This window comes from Haliotis cracherodii, unplaced genomic scaffold, assembly GCF_022045235.1.
Source record: "Haliotis cracherodii isolate W230 unplaced genomic scaffold, xgHalCrac1.p SCAF_6, whole genome shotgun sequence".
Taxonomy (NCBI): Eukaryota; Metazoa; Mollusca; class Gastropoda; order Lepetellida; family Haliotidae; genus Haliotis; species Haliotis cracherodii.
The window spans coordinates 33,961,930-33,986,073 of record NW_027266319.1 but is presented as its reverse complement, the minus strand read 5'-3'; the positions used below and the strand labels follow the sequence as shown (position 1 = coordinate 33,986,073).

Genomic DNA, 24,144 nt, shown 5'->3' with positions numbered 1-24,144 from the left:
TACGAGTTGGCTCGTCCAGCTTATTCACCCAACAGCGGGGTAGTCTAGTGGTTTACGTGTTGGCTCATCCAGCTTATTCACCCAACAGCGGGGTAGTCTAGTGGTTTACGTGTTGGCTCGTCCAGCTTATTCACCCAACAGCGGGGTAGTCTAGTGGTTTACGTGTTGGCTCATCCAGCTTATTCACCCAACAGCGGGGTAGTCTAGTGGTTTACGTGTTGGCTCGTCCAGCTTATTCACCCAACAGCGGGGTAGTCTTGAGGTTTACGTGTTGGCTCGTCCAGCTTATTCACCCAACAGCGGGGTAGTCTAGTGGTTTACGTGTTGTCTCGTCAAGCTTATTCTCCCAACAGAAGGGTAGTCTAGTGGTTAACGTATTGGCTCGTCAAGCTTATTCACCAAACAGCGGGGTAGTCTAGTGGTTTACGTGTTGGCTCGTCCAGCTTATTCACCAAACAGGGGGGTAGTCTTGAGGTTTACGTGTTGGCTTGTCAAGCTTATTCACCCAACAGCGGGGTAGTCTAGTGGTTTACGAGTTGGCTCGTCCAGCTTATTCACCCAACAGCGGGGTAGTCTAGTGGTTTACGTGTTGGCTCATCCAGCTTATTCACCCAACAGCGGGGTAGTCTAGTGGTTTACGTGTTGGCTCGTCCAGCTTATTCACCCAACAGCGGGGTAGTCTTGAGGTTTACGTGTTGGCTCGTCAAGCTGATTCACCCAACAGCGGGGTAGTCTAGTGGTTTACGTGTTGGCTCGTCAAGCTTATTCACCAAACAGAGGGGTAGTCTAGTGGTTAACGTGTTGGCTCGTCAAGCTCATTCACCCAACAGCGGGGTAGTCTAGTGGTTAACGTGTTGGCTTGTCAAGCTTATTCACCCAACAGAGGGGTAGTCTAGTGGTTAACGTGTTGGCTCATCAAGCTTATTCACCAAACAGAGGGGTAGCAGCATTAAAAAATGGCACTAGTCCTGTAGTCCTTACCAAACTGCCCAATGGTAAAGGTATCCTAAGGACTAGTAGAAATTGGCAGATTTTAAGGGTTTTGCTCTATGTTATCATCATAAGGACTAGTGGACAAAAACTGTTAGTTTCTAACCCTGGGTAGTCTAGTGGTTAACGTGTTGGCTCGTCAAGCTCATTCACCATACAGCGGGGTAATCTAGTGGTAAATGTGTTGCCTTGTCCAGCTTATTAACCCATCACTTGGTTGTTGATGTTTGTTGTTTAATGCTGCACTCAGCTAGCGATATTCCAGCTAAATAACTGAGTCTGGACTGTCCACTGATCGACGTTATGAGCATCACGATTGGGATACAATGACATGCATTAAACAAGTCAGCATCCCTGACCAACAGATCCGTTAGTCACCTTCAGCAATCATGGGTTGCTGAAGATGAATCGTAACTCAGATCTTCACCACATATAACTAACCCACATGGTGACCCGGGTTAGAAACAGTCCCCAGAACTCGAATGACAGGCTTCGTGACTATGGACCAGCATGGGATGTTGTTAATGATACCAGGGGCGGTGGGGTAGCCTAGTGGTTAAAGTGCTCGCTCGTCATGCCGAAGACCTGGGTTTGATTCCCCACATGGGTACAATGTGTGAACCCATTTCAGGGTTCCACCGTGATGTTGCTGGCATATTGCTAAAAGCCATGAAAACAATACTTGACCCCGCTCACTCACTCATAATACCAAATACTGGTTCATCTTGTCCAGACTGGATAATCCACAGACCATCTTGGTTACAATCTGTACTCAGCAACCACTAGCAGAAATATGAACAAAACAACCATTTATTTAAGCTGCATATTTATTTACACTGATCCTCCATCACATGTAATAATAATAATAGTACCGTTGGTTTACAGAGCACCAAATCCATCTATAAGCAGGCCCAAAGTGCTAACATTATTACCCCGGTCAATGGATCAGCGTGTACTCAATTTTCATCCTCAGCTCCACGGGTACCATACAAGCCAAGCTGCCATGTGAGGTGCTATAGTACTCACGGAAATGAAAAAAACCCTGTTTTTTCGACCTCAGATCTTAAATTATTGCAGTTAATATACAAAATATGTAAATATTCAAACAACTAAATTAGTACTAATTGGGCCGTGGCACAAATGCAGCATATCAAATGTTTTTATGCCTTTTTACACGTAAAAGTGTGTAAAAATGTGAATAAAACAGACTATTGTGAAACAGGGCATAACCAGGTGTAAGTAGATCAAGGTGACCTATGACACCTTGACGACAGGTGAGAACAGGTGCATAATGCCTATAGTCTGTTTCTGCTATGTCAATTTGGACTTTACCTCCTGACTTTACCTCCGACAAATTACCTCCTGTAAAGTACATTTTGTATTGTTCACTGAGGTCAAACTAGCAAATCCAGACTAGTACTTTTCGAGTTGTTTTGTTATTTCGTATTTACAGCTACGTAACACTTTGTGTCGATTTTTAAATTGAGAAAAACAGTTTTTTTCCATTTCCGTGAGTACTTTAGAAGGTTCTGCCTACCAGGTACCCATTTACTGCTGGGTGATCAGGTATATTTAAAGAAAATCACCTGCCTAAGGAGACACATGTGCTACATGTGCTTCAGTGTGAGGCAGCGAAGCCTTAAAAAATCTCAAAAGTTAAGCCAATCTCATTAAAATCAGATTTTAGTTCTCGCTATGGCTAAACGAAGATCTGAGGACATCCCATTACGGGTCACGTCAGAACGACCTTTCATCCAACCAATCAGAGTGTCAGAGCGTCGCTTACCAGATCATGAAAGTGACAGTCGGAATGTGTTTTCTAATCATGCAACCACGATATATTTAACACGGGGTATCCGAACGACTGTTACAGGTTTTATGATTATATCCATACAATCTAGGCCATCTATAAGCCATTCCAGTGTGTTCTTCTTATCAGTTTTAAATTTTTTAATCAAGATTACATCAAAATATGTTTCGAAGCATAGTCGCCAGTTTGAAACTAGCGTCATAAAGCTCGAGGAAGCTGCCTTCTGATTGGCCAATGTCGATTTCTTGTCAGTCATTTCATTGGTCGGTCAAAATTCGGGAAAGGTTCTGATGTGACACACAATGGGATGTCCTCAGATCTTTCTTTAGCGGTAGCCAAAACTAAGATCTGATTTTAATGAGATTTAAGTTAAGCTAGCAGAGACATGTCGGGAATATATAAATTAGTCTCATAAAATTGGTCTTATAAAAATGCCTCTGATGGTCTTATGGTAGTACTTCAAATATTGGAATGAAGAATAAAAATATTCCTGAGCAGAAACAATATCACAAAAACACTCAAGGCAACGGCTATATACAGTCATAGTGTAAAAATAGGTATGTGAACATAATACTTGTTTCTCAAACAAACTATTTTGGGATTTCCTCATTAAAAGTAAAAATTCTGACTTTCAAGTTTTGGTATTCTCCTTATTTGGCATACGACAACAAACCCCAAATACGGCATGCAGTAACATCGTTCAAAGATGTCGGCAAACATCAGGGTTTTATAAGAACCAGAGAGAGGGTGCAGTGGTGGGAATACCACCCACCCAAGTAAGTCAGCGACTCCAGGCTGACAGTGACACTAGTTAAATGTGTCTGGCCTGGAGTCCTCAGTTAAGAAAGTCCATATTTTACCACTAAAATCTACTGAATATGATGTCAAAAGACAAACTGGGGCTGGGAGACACATTTGTCCCTGGACGTATAAACATTTACATGGAGGTTTCATGGGTGTTAGGTAAACATAAATTGAAGATCTAATACGTTAATCTTGCACATTCATGCTAACTTTATCAGCTGCATACTGTTAGCAATCCTTTCTGCAAAATATCCCGGACACAATGGAGCTTGCAGATAATATCTTTTTATCACAGTATGCTAAGAACATATAGGTGCATAAAACTCCTAAAACTCCTACTCATCTTGTCAAAAAGAGGCAACATCGCACAGGACAGTTGACCCAAGATTCGTATCCTGGAGAGGAAATATACCGCTAACCGACTCCAAACAATTAAAATGTGAAAAAGAGAAATGAAAAGCCAACCAGAAATAAGTCAAATGTTAAACAAAATTCATTTCCTGTCTCTATCAAAATAAATCAATCTCTTAAACTACTATAATTAAACCTGTCTAAAATTTATCTTCGAAACTTCAAAACCAACAAAAGATAATGATTAGCAAGGGGAAATAAGAAAATAAGATTTGAAACTTTTATACCGATGACATATCAAATGAGACAATTTCCAATTTGTATATAGTGCACAAAGTGTGTGTGTTATATTTCAAGGCTAACAAAACTGATATTGTGATATACATAATATCCAAAAAGCAAAGTTTTCATGTCAACTATGACAGCCAGTGCATAAAATGAACACAGCAAACGTTTCACATATCACTGGCAATAGCTGCTACATTTGATGATAATCAGTATTTAAAGACCTGTGAAGATCCAGGGTAGAATAAGTCATCAGCAACCCATGCTTGCCGTAAAAGGCCACTTTGCTTGTCGTAAGAGGCGACTAATGGGATCAGGTGGTCAGGCTTGCTGACTTGGTTGATGCATGTCATCGATCCCAATTGTGTGGATCGATGCTCATGATATCAATCACAGGATTGTCTCAATTATTAAAAGACCACTGTCATATAGCTGGAATATTGCTGAGTGCGGCGTTAAACAAACAAACAAATTAAAACAAATTGGTAAAAATACACTGCATGCTAAAATTATTGCTAAATATAAAACAAAAGACTTGAACATGTTGAAGAAGATATCATTATTTGAAATACAGTAATTAAACAAATAAAACCAAGAAGAAGCAACCGGACAACATAATACACCATCAGCTGAAACAAAATCCAAATACCCCACAGTGCAACTCGATTTATAGGAAGCAGGATCAATAATTGCTTCAATAAAATATTTGAATATTCCAGGTATTTACAATCAGACAAATGCATATTCATTTCCATAATTTATGTCTTGAAATTTCAAAACGCAAGAGATTAAATTTCGTAAATAAAAAATGAGTTTGTTTTAACTATTGAGCAGGATATGTTTTTGTGTTTACAACAGAATGGTGCAATTTTATAGCCTTACAATTCTGGAAATTTTACTGCAGAAGTTTGGAAGTTTTACCTCAGAAATCATCTGGAATTGGATTGGTCTGACATTTGATAAGGGTAACAATGATTTATCTTCAGAAAAAGATTCTGTTTTAGTCACATAAAAATCCCTTGTATTTTTTTCTATTGTCATTCTGATTTTTTCTTCTTCTGAATTTTCAATTTTTAAGGAGGCGTAATTATGGCATGTTGACCAAGGAAGCCTGTATGACAAGAAACAAACTGGTCTCTCCTAAATTGAGAATAACCAACGAGCTACGAGGAAATAAGGATTTTCTGTCCCGAGTAAATAGATGGTGTAAGTCCCGACCCTTTGGCAGTGGACCTACCATGCGTACAGCATTCACTCACGAGGGACAGATAAGCCATAATTCCCAGTTTTGAGTGAGTTATTCTGTATATTACACAGACATTTTAAGAGATAAAATGAAGAAAAAACGTATGAAATGTCACCCCTACAGCTAAACTTTATGGTAGGCTGCCTGTTGTTCAGATAAAATCATGTGATTAATTTGTGACATCATAAACAATGGATGATGTCACATCATACTTTTCTCAACAATGAAGCACTGATATCTTATGGCTTCAGTTGACCAATCAGCATTGAGTGTCCCTAAAATGCACATGTGCAAATATCGGAAAGTCAATACCCACAATCATTCTAACCTGGTGGGTAAAATATAGAATTTCTATATTTGTCTCACTTCAGCGTTTGCATGAAATCAAGCTAGACAGGTGTGGGCAACTGATTGTGGAGCCCGGTATGCTAATCTACAATCACGGTTATATCTTCACATTGATTGACTACGTTCAAAAGCCAATAAATCTCGGCTAATCTTTTCTACACTTGAAAAGTAAGAGTCTTATCAATAAGTCAATACATGTATTTTCGTCTTAATAGAACATTAGAATAAGTTGAAATATCTGTTTATTCATATGACAGTAATATTCTGACAGTGTTTATACAGTTTGTTTACAATCATATCGCAGCATAAGCTTCAACAATACAATCAGTATTCACAGACCCTGAATATAACATAACAACAGCTGCAAACCAACAAACTAGCCCATACCCTTCCTGGTATTCCAGACCCGGGTAAGTAGGTCAAAAGGTAATGCAAGACCATTTGACCTTCATTATCACGGATCTAGAAAAAAAAACATAATCATCATCATGACTATAAAAAAACACCATATCAAAAATAAGTTGTTATAGATATTCAACATAAATGAATACCATACTCACTTCTTAAAAATAATATTTCTTAGAATAATAATGAAAGAAAGACATTTTGGTTCTTTCCCTTTCCTAGTTTAAAAAACATTAATCTCGACAGTTCCCAGGAACATTTAATCACAAGCCAATATATTTGTGCTTGTCAGTCCACGATGAGGAAACAAACCATTTGATTTCACTTTGGCACCATGTAGCCTGGAGATGAAGACACGTACACGATAACGGTTCCTATACTTATTATGTGTACTTGTTCCATAAGGTACATTGTCTACAAGTTTCAAAAGGCAAGACCAATTTAGTTTCTTGTGGACCATGGTTACCGATTGTCTGGGTCAAACATATTCAAAATGACAAAATGAAGAAATAAAAATGTAAACTGATTTTAATGTTAAATGGATTTGAGGTTAATTTTCTTAAAACATGGAAAACAACCTCTTTCAATAAAGTTAAAACTAAGGAAAGAAGTTCAAAATGATAATAAAACTTCAAACAAACAACATTTAATAGCTTAAAATGGGAGGGAAGCCTGAAGTGATGCAGATCTCAGACATTTACCACTTCAGTGAAACCCCCATTCATAGGTTTCTAGCATGCCCAATGGATGCAACTCTGCACAGCAAATTGCGGCGCCTTAGACGACTGGGCCACTCGTGCCCCCCATGCAAATTGTACATGTATGAGAGCTAAACAGGCCCAGAGCAGCCATCATGCGCATGTCAACTGACAATAATAATTCAGTCAAAATATATGCCAGTTGTCGCTGTCCTGTAGCGAGAGACACTTCACACGTACATACTGGCATGCCCAAGGGAAGTAACCCCTTCCATATAAATTGTGCACCTCTAAACATTGTTCTACAACTCAATGAGGCAATGTATGTATACTGGATATATTTTCAACATGCAGCTAAGATATGGTAGGTGTATACAATGTATTATCAAAACCAAATTACAGCTTAGGAAAATATGCAATTTGAATATATATATGATATAAGATGGAACCGAAATTTACTGTTTCAATTTTGGACAAATACAAACAGTTAAGAGAGATCCTGATTAAGTACAGTGTGAAATGATATAGATAAACTAATCCATCATAGCATTCACATAAACATGATAAGATCAATATCTGACCAATATCCGAGTACAATTCTATTTCATAGGCTCATGTAAAATGACTAAGTACACAATTGATGATCATCTGAGTCTACATAATCAATTTGGCACTTTGGTCATCTTGTTCATAAAGAGGACAAAACACAAGACATTAGCAAACAATAATACATTGCCATGGTTACTACTGATCAACTGAAACAAATGATTGTGTGTGGTGACCAAAAGTTGATGATGAAATCCAAAATGACTGACAACACTTGTGAGAGGTTGATGGTTGTGTTCCAGGAACAGGGACTGGCTTGATTCTATGGACCTTGGATCTATCGGAGTCTGCCAGTGTGTGGTGTATAATTTACAGCACACTTCTGCTTCAGCACTGGGTTTGAATCCCAGACTTGCCCTGACAATACTTCAAGGTTTGTCAGCACCATACCCATACTCATGGGTTTCTCATGGTAAACCTCTAAGACCCGCATCCACTTCAGGCCTTCCATCTGTAAAAAACTGACACGTTGTGCTATAACTGACATACTGTTCAAAGCAGTGTTTACCTTCACATAAAGCTAAAAAAGCAATACTATTTAAAGTGGTATTAACCTTCACTCACTTACTCACACAACCAACCAAACACACACAAATAAAGCTAAAAAAGCAATACTATTTAAAGTGGTGTTAACCTTCACTTACTCACTCACACAACCAACCAAACACACACAAATAAAGCTAAAAAAGCAAAACTATTGAAAGTGGTGTTAACCTTCACTCACTTACTCACACAACCAACCAAACACACACAAATAAAGCTAAAAAAGCAATACTATTGAAAGTGGTGTTAACCTTCACTAACTCACTCACACAACCAACCAAACTCACTCACCCACTCACTCACTCACATAAAGCTGAAAAAGGCAAGGAAATCTGCATATCGAACCCACATCATAATACCATAATACTAATGCGGTACCAAAACATTGTACCATTGCTTATGACTGGCATAGGTTACTGGGAGACTTTACCAACCAGGAACCCACTGGAGGATATACACTTTGACATGACCTATATCGGATCTATGGCTATTCATATTGATGGCAGTGTGTCCATCGATATACATATTGTATAATAGTATATGTGAGACGATTTCCTATCCAGCTGTGTATCATAGCACAAAGTAAGGCAACGGGTACCTTGGGTACTCGGTTCGGGTGGGTACTGAATAGAATCCGGGTACCCACATGACTACCCGGACCCATGGTTAGGCACGTGATATATCGTTCAATGACAAAAATTCACTTTAACTCGATGGTTACACTACAAGTCACTAATGTTCGCATTTCTTTCTGACTGGGCACAAACTCATTCTGACTTTTATGTTTGAATAAAGATAATGCTTCAGTCAACTGACAATCGTTTGTTTCAAGTAATCATTTCCCTTAGTTAAGACTACTAACATAAAATACTATATAAAACCTGTCTAAGACATTATAAAATATATATCAGTGCACATGGTATACATATTACAAAAATATAGAATATATGGTTGAAAGATACTATTTAACTAGTCTCTTGTAAATGGCCATTTTCAATTGATAAATCAGATAAAAAACGGAGTGAAGAACGGGTATGATGACGAACCCAATGAGGCAGATCATTCCTATCGTCAACCCTGGCTGATTCCAGTCAAGGACATTAGGATACATGACATGATTGTGATCTGGAATCCAGTAAAATAAACTGAAGAATACATATACCAGACCGTATGTTATTGGGTAGATGACGTGGAGTAATCGGATCGGAATTGCCGACACAAGATGCTCAACGACCACAATAACGGAGTTCAGCATGTGAAGTTGTACGTTACCCATGGAACCAACTTTCGCTCCGGTCATCTCAGGAAACAGGACAGCAAAAAAAATGATCGTAACCATGACAGCAGAGCTTGATACAACATTAAACAGAATCCAGACAATTTTGAGATACCATGGTAACCGATAGAGACGAATATCCACTTCTTCATCCGAGTCTGGGACGGCTTCATAACCCGAGGAAACCATCCAGGGATCAGAGCTGATTTCTGGGAACATGTTCTGATGGCCTTCTGATGGCGGCCTTCTCATGAAGTGGGTGTCCTGGCGTCGGAGACAGAAGTAGTTAAAGAATGCTGCAACAAAGTTTGTGGTCATGTACAGTGCTAGCACGGTGTAGGTCCAGATGGTCAGGAAGGCTGCCATAGATAGACCATTCACGTCCATACTGCCTGACCCAGCAGTGAGGTAGATGAGCCATACGTCCACGTATACCGCCAACACAAGGCGGTACAGTAGATACAGAATTGGGGGAATACGCCACTGGAAGAAAAAAAAGGTTTTGACAGTTTACAGCATGAAACCATGAAAGCAATTCACCTATCAACAATATCCACTTCAAGGCATGTTCATAGACTACATTATCACCCTGGGTGCCGTTGTTCAAAGCGATCTTAGCGCAAAGGTGTTCATAACTCATATAACTACAGAAATTGCGACAGGCGTAGCGGTAAGGTTGTTCTGTACAACAGCACCCTGATCAATGGATCGTTTAGTCTGTCTTACAGACCCTGATACATTTATATCAAATACAGCCCATGCAAGTCTATAATGTTTGGCAAGTCTAGATTACTGCAGTATAAAATGAAGAGAATCACTGGGCTCCCTTTTTATTAGATTTTTATTTTCTGTATGATATGTTCATTTCAGAGACTATATGTTAGTCTATGGATCGTTGTGCATTCTTATTGCTTTCTCAGCTCCCTGGGGCATATACAACTCAAGTCTGTCCGGAGCTAGAGGGTTTAGAATTCACATTGCAATCTCTACCGGGTACCCATTACCGGCTGGGTGAACAGAGGCATACCTCAATCAAAGTCACTTGCCTAAGGGGACACACTGAATTTCATAACAGTCAATCACATAGCTTCTTACCTGCCACATGAAAAACCTTCCTCGGTAAACATCGCCAAAGCCAAACCTCTTCAAGCGGAATTCTTCCCGTAAGGCTAGACAGCATCTTCTTGGACAACTCATTCTGGAGGGCTCTGAAATGTCAAGTAGGACATGTTGATAGACAGCAGACAGGGCAATGTACAGGTATAAAAACAGTGCCATGAACTATGCTCACCACCAAAATAAAAACAAACCACAGAAACATGGAGAAGTATATAAGTTAAGAAGAGATGTTTCCAATTAATGACAAAACTAACACAATCGGTCAAGTGCTACCACAGTGTCTTCATTCTTATCGTGATATGCTACACATGATTTCTAAACTTTACACGCTAATCCTACGGGAGACAAATGGTGCATCTCGAGTCATGGCTCATGACCTCACATATTACACGTGCATGAACATCGGTTCACACAACATACTCGTATGTTCGTCTGTGCATCGAACCAAACTCATATCTCTTGAGTAATTCTTCACTTATTAATATTAACCAACATGTATGGTATTCACATTTCTTTTGGCCGAATGGTAAACGTCAGAGACCCGCATCACTTCGGGCTTTCCTCACACATTAAGCTGACATGCTTTGATATAACTGGAATACTGTTAAAAACGGCGTTAAACACAACTCACTCACTCGCTCAAGGTGAAATATCACTAAGTGATGTACTATTTCGGGCTAGTAGACTTAAGTTCTGGCTAGTAGCATGTATGTTTACAAGCATGTATGTCTAGTTGGGTCACAAATTCATGTATATCTTGTACATCTGGTCTCTGTTTGTTTGTTGGTTTGTGGTCTAATGCCGCACTCAGCAATATTACAGCTATATGACGGCAGTCTGTAAATAATCAAGTCTGGACCAGACAATCCAGTGATTAATATCATGAGCATCGACCAACACAATTGGGATCGATGACAAGAATTTATAGGTAGTCTGTAGTTATCATGGACAACTCCATTCCCTTCTAGTAAAAAAACTTCATCCTCCCTTATCATGTTGATGAAGGGCCTCTCGTTAATGACTATGAATACTACTCAAAAGAAGTTAAACATGTTAAAGAACACCAATTTCTCTCATATTACGATAGAGATGGTCATATTAAAGATCAGGTTTTCTTTTACTCCTTTTGGGTAGAATTCATTGTTAAACCTCTATATTCTAATGTTTCATAAAGCCCACTCAATGTAAGGGTGAGTGGTGGCTTGGTGGTTAAAGCGTTAACTCATCGCATCAAAGGAACAAATTCTATTCCCGACATGAGTACAATGTGTGAATTTTTGTTTCCAAAGCTGTGACCACCGTGACATTGCTAGAGTATTGCTAAAAGCGGCATTAAACCATACACCCTCTCTCAGCAGCATCTGTTTGGAATTCCCTACCTGTAAACAGTATTGCTAAACATGACTTCATCTCTAAGGTCAGACAGAAATGTTCACAAAATGACAATGAAACGCTGCAGTCAGATATTGACTAATAATTATATTTATAAGGAGCCAAAACAGGAATAGGTTTAGAAAAACAAATATCATCTGCCTATCTAAATCAAAATTTAATATGATTAAAACATCCTGTGTCAATGCATTTTATATTACTCATTGCAATATCTCATGGCTATAAGTTAGACGTTACCTTTTTTATGATAGTTTGTGGAATGTTCTCCAAAATTGGTTAGAAAAGAACCCATTTGTTTGAACGAAGTTCCTTCACCTTATCTCAGTCGTATGCATACTGATAATGCATAATCCAAAACAGGAAGTGATGTAAAGCACATATTCCACACTTATCACACTACAAAATAGCCATACTACGATAATATAGAGTTGCCCACCCTTGAATCGCCAATGACAGGTTTTTTTGTTAACCAGACTCGGTATCAAAATCAATCCTAATTGATGTGTCATAAAAGTTGAAAAAATAAGAAGAAACATTTTGCATATGACATGTTTAGTAAGTTAGTAAGCGTGCACCATTACGATCCAATAACTACCTTGATAATATATATATAGCGATCTTTGTAAGGGATCTTAGTTGTGGGATAGTCGTATCAGTACTACTGGAGGGTTCCAAGCCTACTGAACCTGTTGACACTGTGACAGTGACTCAGTATATTCATACTGCTTGTCCTGCTCTTTATCAGGACTAGACTAGAGCAGTCTCAATTTCATTAGTGGGGCACCGTTGGCCCAGTCGTCTAAGGCGCCGCGATTCGCTGTGCAGAGTTGCATCCCTTGGGCACGCCAAAAACCTATGATTGTGGGTTCGAATCCCGGTTCGCCCAAATTATGTTTCTAGGTTTGTCAGCACCATACCCGTGCTCGTGGGTTTCACCGAAGTGGTAAACGTCTTAGACCTGCATCACTTTGGGCTTTCCTCCTACATTAAGCTGACACGCCGCGATATAACTGGAATAATGTCAAAAGCTCACTCACTCAATTTCATTATACTGAATTGAATTAAAATGTGTGACATTATGAAATACAGTCTGTCCACAGAGGTAACTCACGCATTCAGAACACACCAGTGGCATGGAACAAAATACACATGGGAATATTAATGTTTTTGTAATTAATTCATTTTGGAAAAAGGGGCATCACAGACAGATCTTCAACATATTCAAACTCTCTGTCCTTCACACCAGTGAAGGGTTGACAAGCTAAGGGTAAACAAGGGAGAAAGTGTTTACATCACGGCTGGTAGATACGATAGGAGTCTGTGTTTATAGCCATGACTTCTGGCTGGAGATTTGTAGAATTAGATGGTCATAGTTTTATTCACATAAATCAATTTGATCATAAATAATATTAAACTAAGGCTTCAACAAATGGTTGATGTGTTATAGTTTGGGCTGTTCACTTGTCAAATGATATCATCATGGCCATATTGGATAGACTAAAGTACTCACGGAAATGAAAAAAAACTGTTTTTCTCAATTTAAAAATCGACACAAAGTGTTCCGTAGCTGTAAATACGAAATGACAAAACAACTCGAAAAGTACTAGTCTGGATTTGCTAGTTTGATCTCAGTGAACAATACAAAATGTACTTTACAGGAGGTAATTTGTCGGCACTTTCAACATTCAAAAACTAAGTCCAAATTGACATAGCAGAAACAGACTATAGGCATTATGCACCTGTTCTCACCTGTTGTCAAGGTGTCATAGGTCACCTTGATCTACTTACACCTGGTTATGCCCTGTTTCACAATAGTCTGTTTTATTCACATTTTTTTTTTATTCGCATAAAAACATTTGATACGCTGTATTTGTGCCACGGCCCAATTAGTACTAATTTAGTTGTTTGGATATTTACATATTTTGTATATTAACTGCATTTATTTAAGATCTGAGGTCGAAAAAACGTGTTTTTTTCATTTCCGTGAGTACTTTAGAAAACTACACATTCAGCAGGTACAGGGAGTATCTTGGATATATGGATATGCTAGAAAGTAGGGCTGGGATGGTCCAAATTTCCGACCCTACGCGAGTACCCGCTGTAGGTCTCAATAGGTAAGTACAAACTGTATGATTTATTCAAACATAAAAAAGTCAGAAGGAATGGGCTTAGTAGTCAGAACAAACTGCAAAAGTAGTGACTTGTAGTTTAAAGATGGAGTTCTAGATAATTTTTGTCATATATCACGTGACTAACCATGGACCGGGTAGTCCTGTGGGTGTCAGGGTCCTCCTCCGTACCCACTTGACCCGAGTACCCAAGTTACCCATCCCAGTCCTACTAGAAAGATACAAATTCATGTTGGTGTAAAGTGCATTGTGTCCATAGCTCATGTGGTATACCGTATTCAACATTATAAGTGTCCCGCTCTAATAAGCACCCACGGCGATATTTGTTAATATATTGGCTTGTGAGCAATTCCAATTAGCACCCTTTCCAATTGATCAATGTACACAAGACTTAAATTTATTCGTGTATAATATGCGTGTTATATGCATCCTTAATTATGGGCAATTAAATTCTGAAACAATATATCTGCCGTATATAAACATTTCAGGCTGTCAGCATAAACCACGAAATTTATGATCTTTCAACTCTTTTGTTTTTCACCAAAATAATATTCTAATAAGAGCCCCCTATTTCTAATTTTGAGAGCGCCCTGTGCACTTATTATGTTGAATACGGTAAGTCAGTTAGCTCCCCACCTCTGCTGGTAAGAACGAGATAGTGATTGAGGTGAGCACAAGCCATGCTAACCTACTCTGTATTCCCACTGGCATGCTTAATGATTACAGTTGGAAAGTATCCCTGCAGTGACATCAAGTTCAGATTTGTGAATGTGTGGATGATAACACGACGAGGTTGATCTGGATCTTAACTGGATCTTATTCCTTCATTTCATAGCTTACTTTGATATTTATATCTGTCTAGCATGTCTGTAGACCTACACATTCAGTAGCATCATGAAAATGTACAAGCGTGTCCTAATAATCTCAATGAAATCTGTTAATATAGTAACATCTTTTTTCAGACAATTCTCGATTCAGAGAGATCATGTATCTCACATGTCTTCAATAGTAATAAAAAAAACATTAAACAGGGAAAACATGTTCGCTATCTATTATGTCTAGCCTATACTATGCATACTTCAAACTCATTGACTGAGCTTTTTATTCACTCTATATTCTTGTCAAAACTTTAATGAAAAGAAGAGAAAATAGAAGAATTCTGAAAGAGAAAACACAAACATGAGGTTTACAGTTTCTTAGTACAGACAACAAAGAGTTGCCTCCCCTTTCTTACATAAGTACAAGCTCCTTCCCAGCGTGCGATACCTCTGTTTCCCTGCCAGCATCACGGCTGCTATCAGTGTACAAGCAGCCATTACAATTCTTGAATATTTTCTCTCTAATTCCAAATGTGTGTATATGTATTACATTTGTGTGTATATGTCTTTGGGAATGCTATTATAGTAAACTGGGAAAACTAACATACAATTTCCCAAATGAATTTGGTTTGTTTGTTTGTTTATTCAGACTGGTTGGAAACTGCGCAGATTAGTAGGAAATCATGCACATTCCCCCACACATTCTCACTAAATTATTGACTTGATAGTTGACATGAAATTGACAAACAAACAAATTTACCTGGGAGAAGAGATTTTGGTTTCACGATAGACGTAACTTGTTTGTAAATATAATGGCTAAAAAAGGTCAGTTGTGAGTTCAACACAATACATATGGTTGTAGGCCCCCTAGCTCTGTGGGGAGCTGTTATATTACCCTTTTACACTGATGTTTTATGTAAAACATCTGTAATATTCACACACAAAACAGACTGCTGTGTCATGTTTGGTCTCATGGAATATGCACTTTATAATTGATTATGTTTCTGTTAAATGCAGGGTATAATTTGGGTGAATATGGTATATCCACTTTAAAATTGATTATGTTTCTGTTACATGCAGGGTATAATTTGGGTGAATATGGTATATGCGCTTTATAATTGATTATGTTTCTGTTAAATGCAGGGTATAATTTGGGTGAATATGGTATATGCGCTTTATAATTGATTATGTTTCTGTTAAATGCAGGGTATAATTGGATTGACATACTACAGTATCATAAAATGTGGACTAAACATGAAGTGGTGTTTGAAAGACTTCAATCAAACTTTCACATTATATTCTCACTATACAGTAGCATTCGACTACCTGGACCGTGTGACAAACTCATAAACTGGCGAATAACAACAGCTATTTGGCGATAATTTAGTTGGGGGGCAAATATGTTTCTGCAATTGGTACTGCGATAGGTTGGCAACAATGGGTTTACAAGTCGACGAGAGAGACGCAACATCTGAACGTTGATCTAGACGCCGAGCGTGCACGATAATGTTCTGACCTCGTGCTGAGGAATCACCCTGGGGACAGTTCCTAAACTTGCTAGATCTACCTCGCGTTGTCAAACAAAGACGGAGCAACATTTCGCATTTAATTTACAACACAAGTGTACAACCACGGTATGACATGTTAACCTAATCAAGCAATGAACATCATTTCAAAACTAAAGAATCTTACCCTGATTCCGTAATCTTCTTATCGGTAAGTGGAACTACAGCACATGACCAGCTGATATAACAGTCCCCTTTCCGTGTTTACATGGAGGGTTATGGGTCAACAGGTCAAGGTTAAAAACTATTTCTTATTAAATATTTTTCATCGATAAACTATATTTACATAGTGTGGATACCTTGGGGTGTCTTTTCAGTCGTGAATCGAAATTTAATTGGCTAAATATGCTAATCTCACCAACTCGCGCGGAGTTAATAAACGCGAGACTTCAAGAAACAATATGGCGGCTCCATAGCGACGGGGTACGCGAAGTGACAAAATGAATGGGACTTTGGTGATATGCGTGATGAATAGGACAGCGGCACAAAAGATACTATGAATGATCTTTGAACTTGATTACAACTGGCACAATGAAATGGGGAAAAGGAAACAGCACACTGACCCGTGTCATACATTTGTTCCAAAGATCAGTGAGACTAGCAAGAAACTCGCACTGCGAAGGCTAGAGAACTTGGATACGAAAGGCATACCCCATTTTATGCTGGAAACCAGAAGCAAAGTCAAATTGCATGAGCCACTTGAACCTATTCCGCCAATATCACCAAATTACATTTATCCAACTGTCAAAGAAGGATGGGTTAAAGGTTTTCACAAATCAAAAGTAAATGATTGTGCTATAAGCCCAGACACCGACGGAATCGTTTCTCCATCAGTCATGAGCAAAAATGCTGTACTTCCACCCAGAAGGGTCGACTTGGATGAGAATATTTTCACTTTTCGTCCAAAAGTCAGTTCAGCTAGTGTAAGAATAGCTGAAAATCTCGGTTCAGATTTCATGTCTAGGCAACAACAGCATTTGGATCGGCAAAAGAAACTTGTAAGTTATTGTTGTTAGATCATGTGTTGTAATTTTATAGGGTTCATGATTTTATCAACAATCTAACAACATGCCATGTTGTAGCTTCTACTAATCATGTAAATTTTCTTCATTTTTAATGTTGAAAAGAAGACATTCTCTCGATTTTTTTAAATATTCTCAGACTGGTTTTAAAACAAATATTGATATATTGCTTGTTATTTTTACTGTCTATGACTTACATATATTTTAACATACTATTATCAGTGTACGCTGATGTGACTTTTAATATTAACGCCCTTGCTCACAGTGGAATTATTTAAGTTTTTATGTAGCATCTTCAGAAATTTTATCTTTACCATGATTACAATTATGAACACAAATACATTTTAAATTTAGTGTTAGAAATCTGTCCAACTTTTATTAAACCAACATTTTAATTCATTGGTTACATACATGTGGGGTTAGTCAAATTACCACGATATGTGAAAATTTTCCATAAAGCGGTACATCGTGATTCCAAACACTGGAGAAGGATATCATGGAATTATTACCATTGTTAGAAATTACTTTTATTTTCACCATGTTCACTGGTTCGCATAAATTATTTTCTAGTACCATTATTCAAGCAATTGTCAAGAAAATCATGAACATGAATCGTGAGCATATCAGTGTTTTAGTTATTACTGATCAATTTCATTACTGCTGTCATATTATCATGATTATTCAGAATTTTTTTCAATATAGGCCTGGGGAGTTTAATTCTTGATGAAATAGTTTTTAACCGAATTGCAAATCACATCATTGCAAGAAACACTGACCAGACTATCATTCTTGTTACCATAAAACAAACCTTTGTTGTCAGAGAATGAATACTTTAATTGGCATCATTTGACACATGCTGAAGTCATGGTTGTTGTCATTACAAAACTGTCAATTAGTTGCTTCAGTGATGTGTTCTATTATGCAGTGACTGTTCTATTCCGGACTGTTCTATTCCGGACTGTTCCGGACTGTTTCGGTCCACTAGTCCTTGTAATAATAACATATAGCAATATCCCTAAAAATGGCAAATTTCTACTAGTCCTTACGATACCTTGACTATTGGGCAGTTTGGCAAGGACTATAGGACTAGTGGCAATTTCTAACGCTGAGTCTGAGAGTTATCTCTGTAGTACAATAATGGTTGCAGATTAATTTCTTTGTGCTAAACAATCTCGAAATAATTGTGTGGGACACTGTTTACTGCTTCACCGATAATGAACGGGAGCAAAGGTAAAAAACATATTGATGAGATTGCTGTGTCATACAAGAAAATGACAAACAATATTGATAACAGCGTTTTAAAAATGCTTACCGTACAGGAAATACTATTTGTAATTTTCTAAGTGACCAGGGTGCTTATCATGGCGAACATGGTCCGTGTGGTGCAGAACCATTGCTCTCAAAAATGTCAAAGATAGATAAGCAAAATGTAAGACCCAAATTATGAATCGCTTGACCGGTTATGAAACAAACATCCACATATCAGTGTTGAAAATTCATAACTAATATAGACAAACCTGTGATGAAAGTGTTAACATGGTTATCAATGTTAATAAATAGGAAAAAGAAATTGCAGAAATATGGCCTCTTCCTTTTGTAAAGCCATGGACAGCAAACATGCAGATTTTGGTTTGGGGACACCTGTCTCATCCCTAACATGCCTAAACATATGTGTTAAATGAAGGATGCTGGTTTATCAGAGCAGAAAAAAAATATGTACAGATTTGACTGTTGTATGTCCTGAAATGTGGACTAAGGCATTAGTATATCATAGTCATTATCATGATTATGGTTATTTTGTTCCATTCAAAAAAATATCCGGCAATAGCGATCAGCTGTACCAATGTGCTACATTTAGTAATTTATTTCAAATATATATAATAAAGCTGCAACTAAAATAACATGATATTGGACATGTTGGAATAAATTATCCCTGATCAAATAATTGATTGCTACTTCCGGCTTAGTTTATGAGAAAATACACACTGTAAGCTTAATCTCTCCGTATAAAACAATGCCTATCAGAACACGAAATACAATTTAATCGGTGAATCATCGTGTCTCCTGTTGTTTTTTTTCTCAAATTTCAAATTTGACCAAGTTTAATTGTTGTGATCTGTTCGTTTCCCTGAATTCGTTGAAGGGATAAGATGTAATTTTTTTCTGCAGAAGACAAACACGTTTTTATTGCAAATGTAGGAATTGTGCATGCGCTGGTGGCATACTTCATTCCGATTCCCTTTATAGACAGAGCATATTAATTAGCAGCGATTTGGAAGGCTTGTACAGGAGTGTCCCCTTATACGTGGGGTCGCTTTATAGACAGGGATATACGGTATACTTAAGATATGGTTGAAGAAAGTAACATGACCCTAGTGTTGATTAATAATGATAAAAATATTAATTTTGTGGATAAATTACTTATTTTTTGTGCCAAGACCTTGCATTTGATGCCGGTAATCAATGACTGCCAACATGGTGAACAATGGTGAAGGGAGCAGTTCTTTGACTTTTCTTATTATGCAGGGCCCATATTAGTGTACATGGTGTATGCACGCTATAAATTTATATCTTTGACAAATACGAAAATGAACATAATGACAGTTTCCATGCATGCATCAATAACTGTACTTAATTTTGTTTTATTATTTTCACAAATAACACTTGTAGAGACATTTTTGTGCAACATGCAGAAATCCATGGTCCACTGACAGGCCGTCACGCATACGAGTGACCCCTCTCAGGTGGTCACTTGTACGCGAGGGGGGAGAGCCGTCTTGCGTACATGTTACGTCCTCTACTGATGCATTGAAAGTAATATCATGTTGTATACTGTTAAACATAAACAACAATACCAAATATATCATATTTTGCAGAATAAGCAAACAGGGTGCATAGAAAATTGACGAGGGGGCTCTTATTAAAACCATACACAAGTTAAATTTGTTGCCAGAGATTGAGCAGAAAAGAACAAACTTAGTTCAAACGTCGAAAGAGTTTCCATACTAGTTACTGTGGCAGTTGCTTACCCTTTCTCAACAGTGCAGTGTTTACTATGAAATTATTCGTGATAAGCAAAAGTATACAGATGGTCATGTCTATGGTTCAGTATCAGGATATTGGTGTTAGGAGGTACTTATTGTAGCGGAGAGCTAAATACCTTATGCAAACCTATTTCATTTGCTGGAAGTCTTTTGTTGTATAACCATGCCTTTGGGAATGAGAGACATGTTGAAGGTGGGCTTATCATGCCCTGTGCTGTTGCTATGGTTATAAGAGAAACCTGAATATAGAGAACTCCAATGGACCATGAGTATCTGCTTGTTATATATATCCGTAGGACTTTACCTGTGAAACTACAGAATATGTCGGCCATCTTGGATTGAAATGAGAATTGTAAATGTTAACGAAAATATTGCAAATGTTTTAATTCTTTTTCGTTAATTTTGTTCAAAATTTCATTCAATAGTGATAACATTAATTTTGGCGAAATCGTGTTTGAACGAGCTGGTAGACTGTAACAGATCACCGTTGTTGTTAGAGAAATAATACATATAGTATATATCATAAATGACATGACTCGTAAAAAGTCACAGATGTTTTTTTTTGTATTGTATTTCAATACATACTTGTTTTTATCCCCCGCCAACTTTGTTGGGCGGGGGATATAGAAACGGGCTCCGTCCGTCTGTATGTCCGTCCGTCACGTTTTGTTTCCAGAGCATATCTCAGAAACCGTTCAATATTTTTTCATGAAACTTTGCAGATCTGTCAAGTACATGCTGAACTGGTGCCTTTTGCCATTTATAAATTTTATAAATTTTTATTTTTTACGTTTCCATGGCAACAAGATTGACTTAGGTTCCAAACTCTTCTTTTTTTTTACAATTTCCATGACAAGTTCCACCTTGGTTAAAAAAAGTTAGGGTTTGTTTAGATTTAATTGTGTCATAAATTCTGCAACAGAGGCGGGGGATATAGCCACATTAGTGGCAAACTCTTGTTCTTGATTGAAATAGCAAGGCAACGAGAAGCCTTCATGTCCCGGTTAGTTGATATGATATGGTGACTCTCAAACTGTTTCACATGTATTTGATAATTTTAAACATATAGCAAAAGCAACAATTAAAATAAGAAGTAATAGAATAATGTTATTCCTAGTACAAGCATAATTTTCAGATTTAATTGCTTCTGATCATTGGGTTGGGTATGTTTCAACTGAATCGTCATTAACATGATTAAGGAGGGCTGGACTGCCTGTTCAAGTGACCAAGTCCTCAAGCGAACATTGCCTCTGTTTTGCACTGCTGACTGCAGCTAATCATGCTTATTGAGAGAAGTACTGTTAATTGCTGGTGACACTGAGTGACATTGATTGAGTTTTTGTAGTTCACTATACACATAATTAATTATTGACATTTTGGTCTGTGGGGGATTGTTATTGTTTTGCTATATCCGTTAGTTCGCTGTACAGACTTTGCTATACACATGCACTCAAGACTTTTGGAATAATTTGTTATGTCCGTTTGTTTGCTATGTATTTGTTGGTTTTTAACATGTTCTTCTGTATATAGATGTCAGATTTGACATGATAACTAGTGGTCTTCTTTAGTTTGGGTATGGGTCTTCTAAAAGTTCTTTTGGTTAAAGAGATATCAGCTGATAGTAATCCATATGTAATATGCATCGCTTCAAGCAAACATAACATTTGGAGTCATGCATTTTACAATCGTAGTATCATCATCATCATCATCATCATCATCATTTGATTATTATTATTGTTGTTGTTGTTATTTTAAATGTTATCAAACAGTGATTGAAACATTTGTTTCATGTTTTTTTAGGCAGCAGTTGTCCAGATATTTATAATTAAATAGATGGAACTATTACGGCATGATTAAGGCATATATAAACAATTAAATCAGTTCTACAGTGATAGCATTGTCACCTACACCAAAGTGCTGTAGAAAGTGAAGAAACAATATGCCTGCTTTCTTATAGCAGTGCTTTATACAGGAAGCTTTCATTGAATGCCAGAATAAGGCTTATGATATTGCTAATCGCTGTTCAATCTACCGGCCATAATCCCTTTTGTTGTGTGCAATTGTAAGACATGGCTTGACAGCCAACATAAAGTAGCTTCCAGAGGTCTGAGTGACGGTTGACCACCAGCCAACCAGACAACTCTGTCATATTGGATTCCACAGCTTTGTCACCAGGGGAAATTGTATATGCTAAATATGGCCCCAGATCATACATATACCACCTTTCACAGCAACACTGAAGCCTCAGAATACATATTTGCCAGGCTTGTAGATATCACGTGTTGATTACAATAGTGTCCACTGATACTGAAAGTCTAGTTTGGGTTCACTGGTCCCAAATCTTCTAGCTTGGACTGAAGAGCGTTGTCAGGGTTTGATATGGTTAGTTGAAGCAAGTCAACAGAAATCAAAGTTATTGGTGGTTAATAACTTGTTGAAAAAGCCCACACTTTATGATATTGCCATGGTTTGGTATAAATCTCTTTTTTCAACAGATTATCTAAGGTAGGTTAGATAAAAATAAATTGATTACTTAATATACACATGGCATTTTTCAAGTTGTGTGGGTCAGTCCGGGAACAAACAAAATGAATCACCAATTATTGTCCTCATCCCAACTTTCATCCCAAATTTCATGTCATTAAAATCTTAGGATACAGGTACATAAAATGCACATGGACTTGACGTAAGACTAACCTAATTAGACAAGTGTGCAATATGCAGTTTAACCATCGAAAAATTTGATAATAATTACAACTTGTCGACAGAATTTTTGCCATTGCATATATACATGTTAACACTTCTGCTCCGTAATTGCCATTTCTACAGGGTTTCAGATATGTTAATTTTCTAGGACATTGATTGATTATGATCCAAAATGGCCTGAATATTTTGCTCAAACTTGGTAATGATATAGAGAATGATATAGGGGAATTGCATAGAGGAATGACATAGAGAAATGATATAGAGAAATGATATAGAGGAATTGCATAGAGGAATGACATAGAGGAATCATAAGCTGATGAAATCTTTGATAGGTCCTAATGCCATTTGTCGCAAGCAAATTCACTGCGTCTACCAAGCCTTGGCATCCTGCTGAGACCTTTTGTCAATATGGCTTATGATAAAGTCTTTACCACCATGATCACCAGAACAGATTTCTATCCCTAATGACAATCACCGCTTGCCTCAGTCTCGTTTGAGTGATTGTCCAGCTTAGGGAACCAGGAATGTCCCAGTTGTTCCCGTTCAGTGATAACTCAATCTCCTCACAGATATACCTGCTTTGACTGAAGGCTACAGATACCCTTGTTTATTGTCTCCTGGAACTTGATGGAACTGTTCTGGGGGAGAGATTGTCCTATCTTGTTTATTAGGCTCTGAGGGGGTCAAGTCTTTGTCCTGTAAGGCACCCCCAGACTGGTCTGGATTTAGGTTTTCCATGAATACAGAGCGAGATATGAATATTTTCTTGCATATACCATATTCGCTCTAATAAGCACCCGGCTCTAATAAGCTCCCACGGCTATATTGGCTAATATATTGGCATGTGAACAATCCCAATTAGCACCCCTTCCAATTGATCAATGTACACAAGACTTAAATTTATTAACATTTCAGGCTGTCGGCATAAACCACGAAATTAACAATCTTTCAACTCTATTTTTTTTCACCAAAATAATATTCTGATAA

General features: G+C 37.7%; 2 protein-coding genes across 10 annotated transcripts in view; one reads left to right on the top strand and one right to left on the bottom strand.

Moving 5' to 3' along the window:
* LOC139445210 (tubulin tyrosine ligase 3-like) overlaps window positions 1-24,144 on the top strand; it is a 70,715-nt gene that overhangs the window by 7,790 nt on the left and 38,781 nt on the right. For 5 of the 8 annotated variants that reach the window (XR_011651862.1, XM_071226343.1, XM_071226347.1 and 2 more), the window contains exon 1: window positions 17,297-17,383. The exons of 2 other annotated variants lie outside the window; for them this stretch is intronic. Coding sequence is in view for 5 of the 6 variants with exons in the window: in XM_071226343.1 (XP_071082444.1) it covers window positions 17,342-17,383 (42 nt within the window). In the remaining variant the exon portion in view is untranslated. Of the gene's footprint in view, window positions 1-16,795; window positions 17,384-24,144 lie in introns of those variants that run through there. One more of the 8 variants, XM_071226342.1, reaches the window with a different exon arrangement.
* On the bottom strand, window positions 2,344-16,590 carry LOC139445162 (protein rolling stone-like). Of its 2 annotated transcripts, none has more exons than XM_071226275.1 (3): window positions 16,513-16,590; window positions 10,458-10,570; window positions 2,344-9,845 (listed from the first exon to the last, which is right to left on the bottom strand). In XM_071226275.1, the coding sequence occupies exons 2-3, from the start codon at window positions 10,557-10,559 to the stop codon at window positions 9,048-9,050; spliced, it is 900 nt and encodes a 299-aa protein (XP_071082376.1). In that variant the 5' UTR covers window positions 10,560-10,570; window positions 16,513-16,590; the 3' UTR covers window positions 2,344-9,047. The 2 variants fall into 2 exon arrangements, with proteins under 2 accessions (XP_071082376.1, XP_071082377.1); XM_071226276.1 differs by lacking the exon at window positions 16,513-16,590 and adding an exon at window positions 15,237-15,279.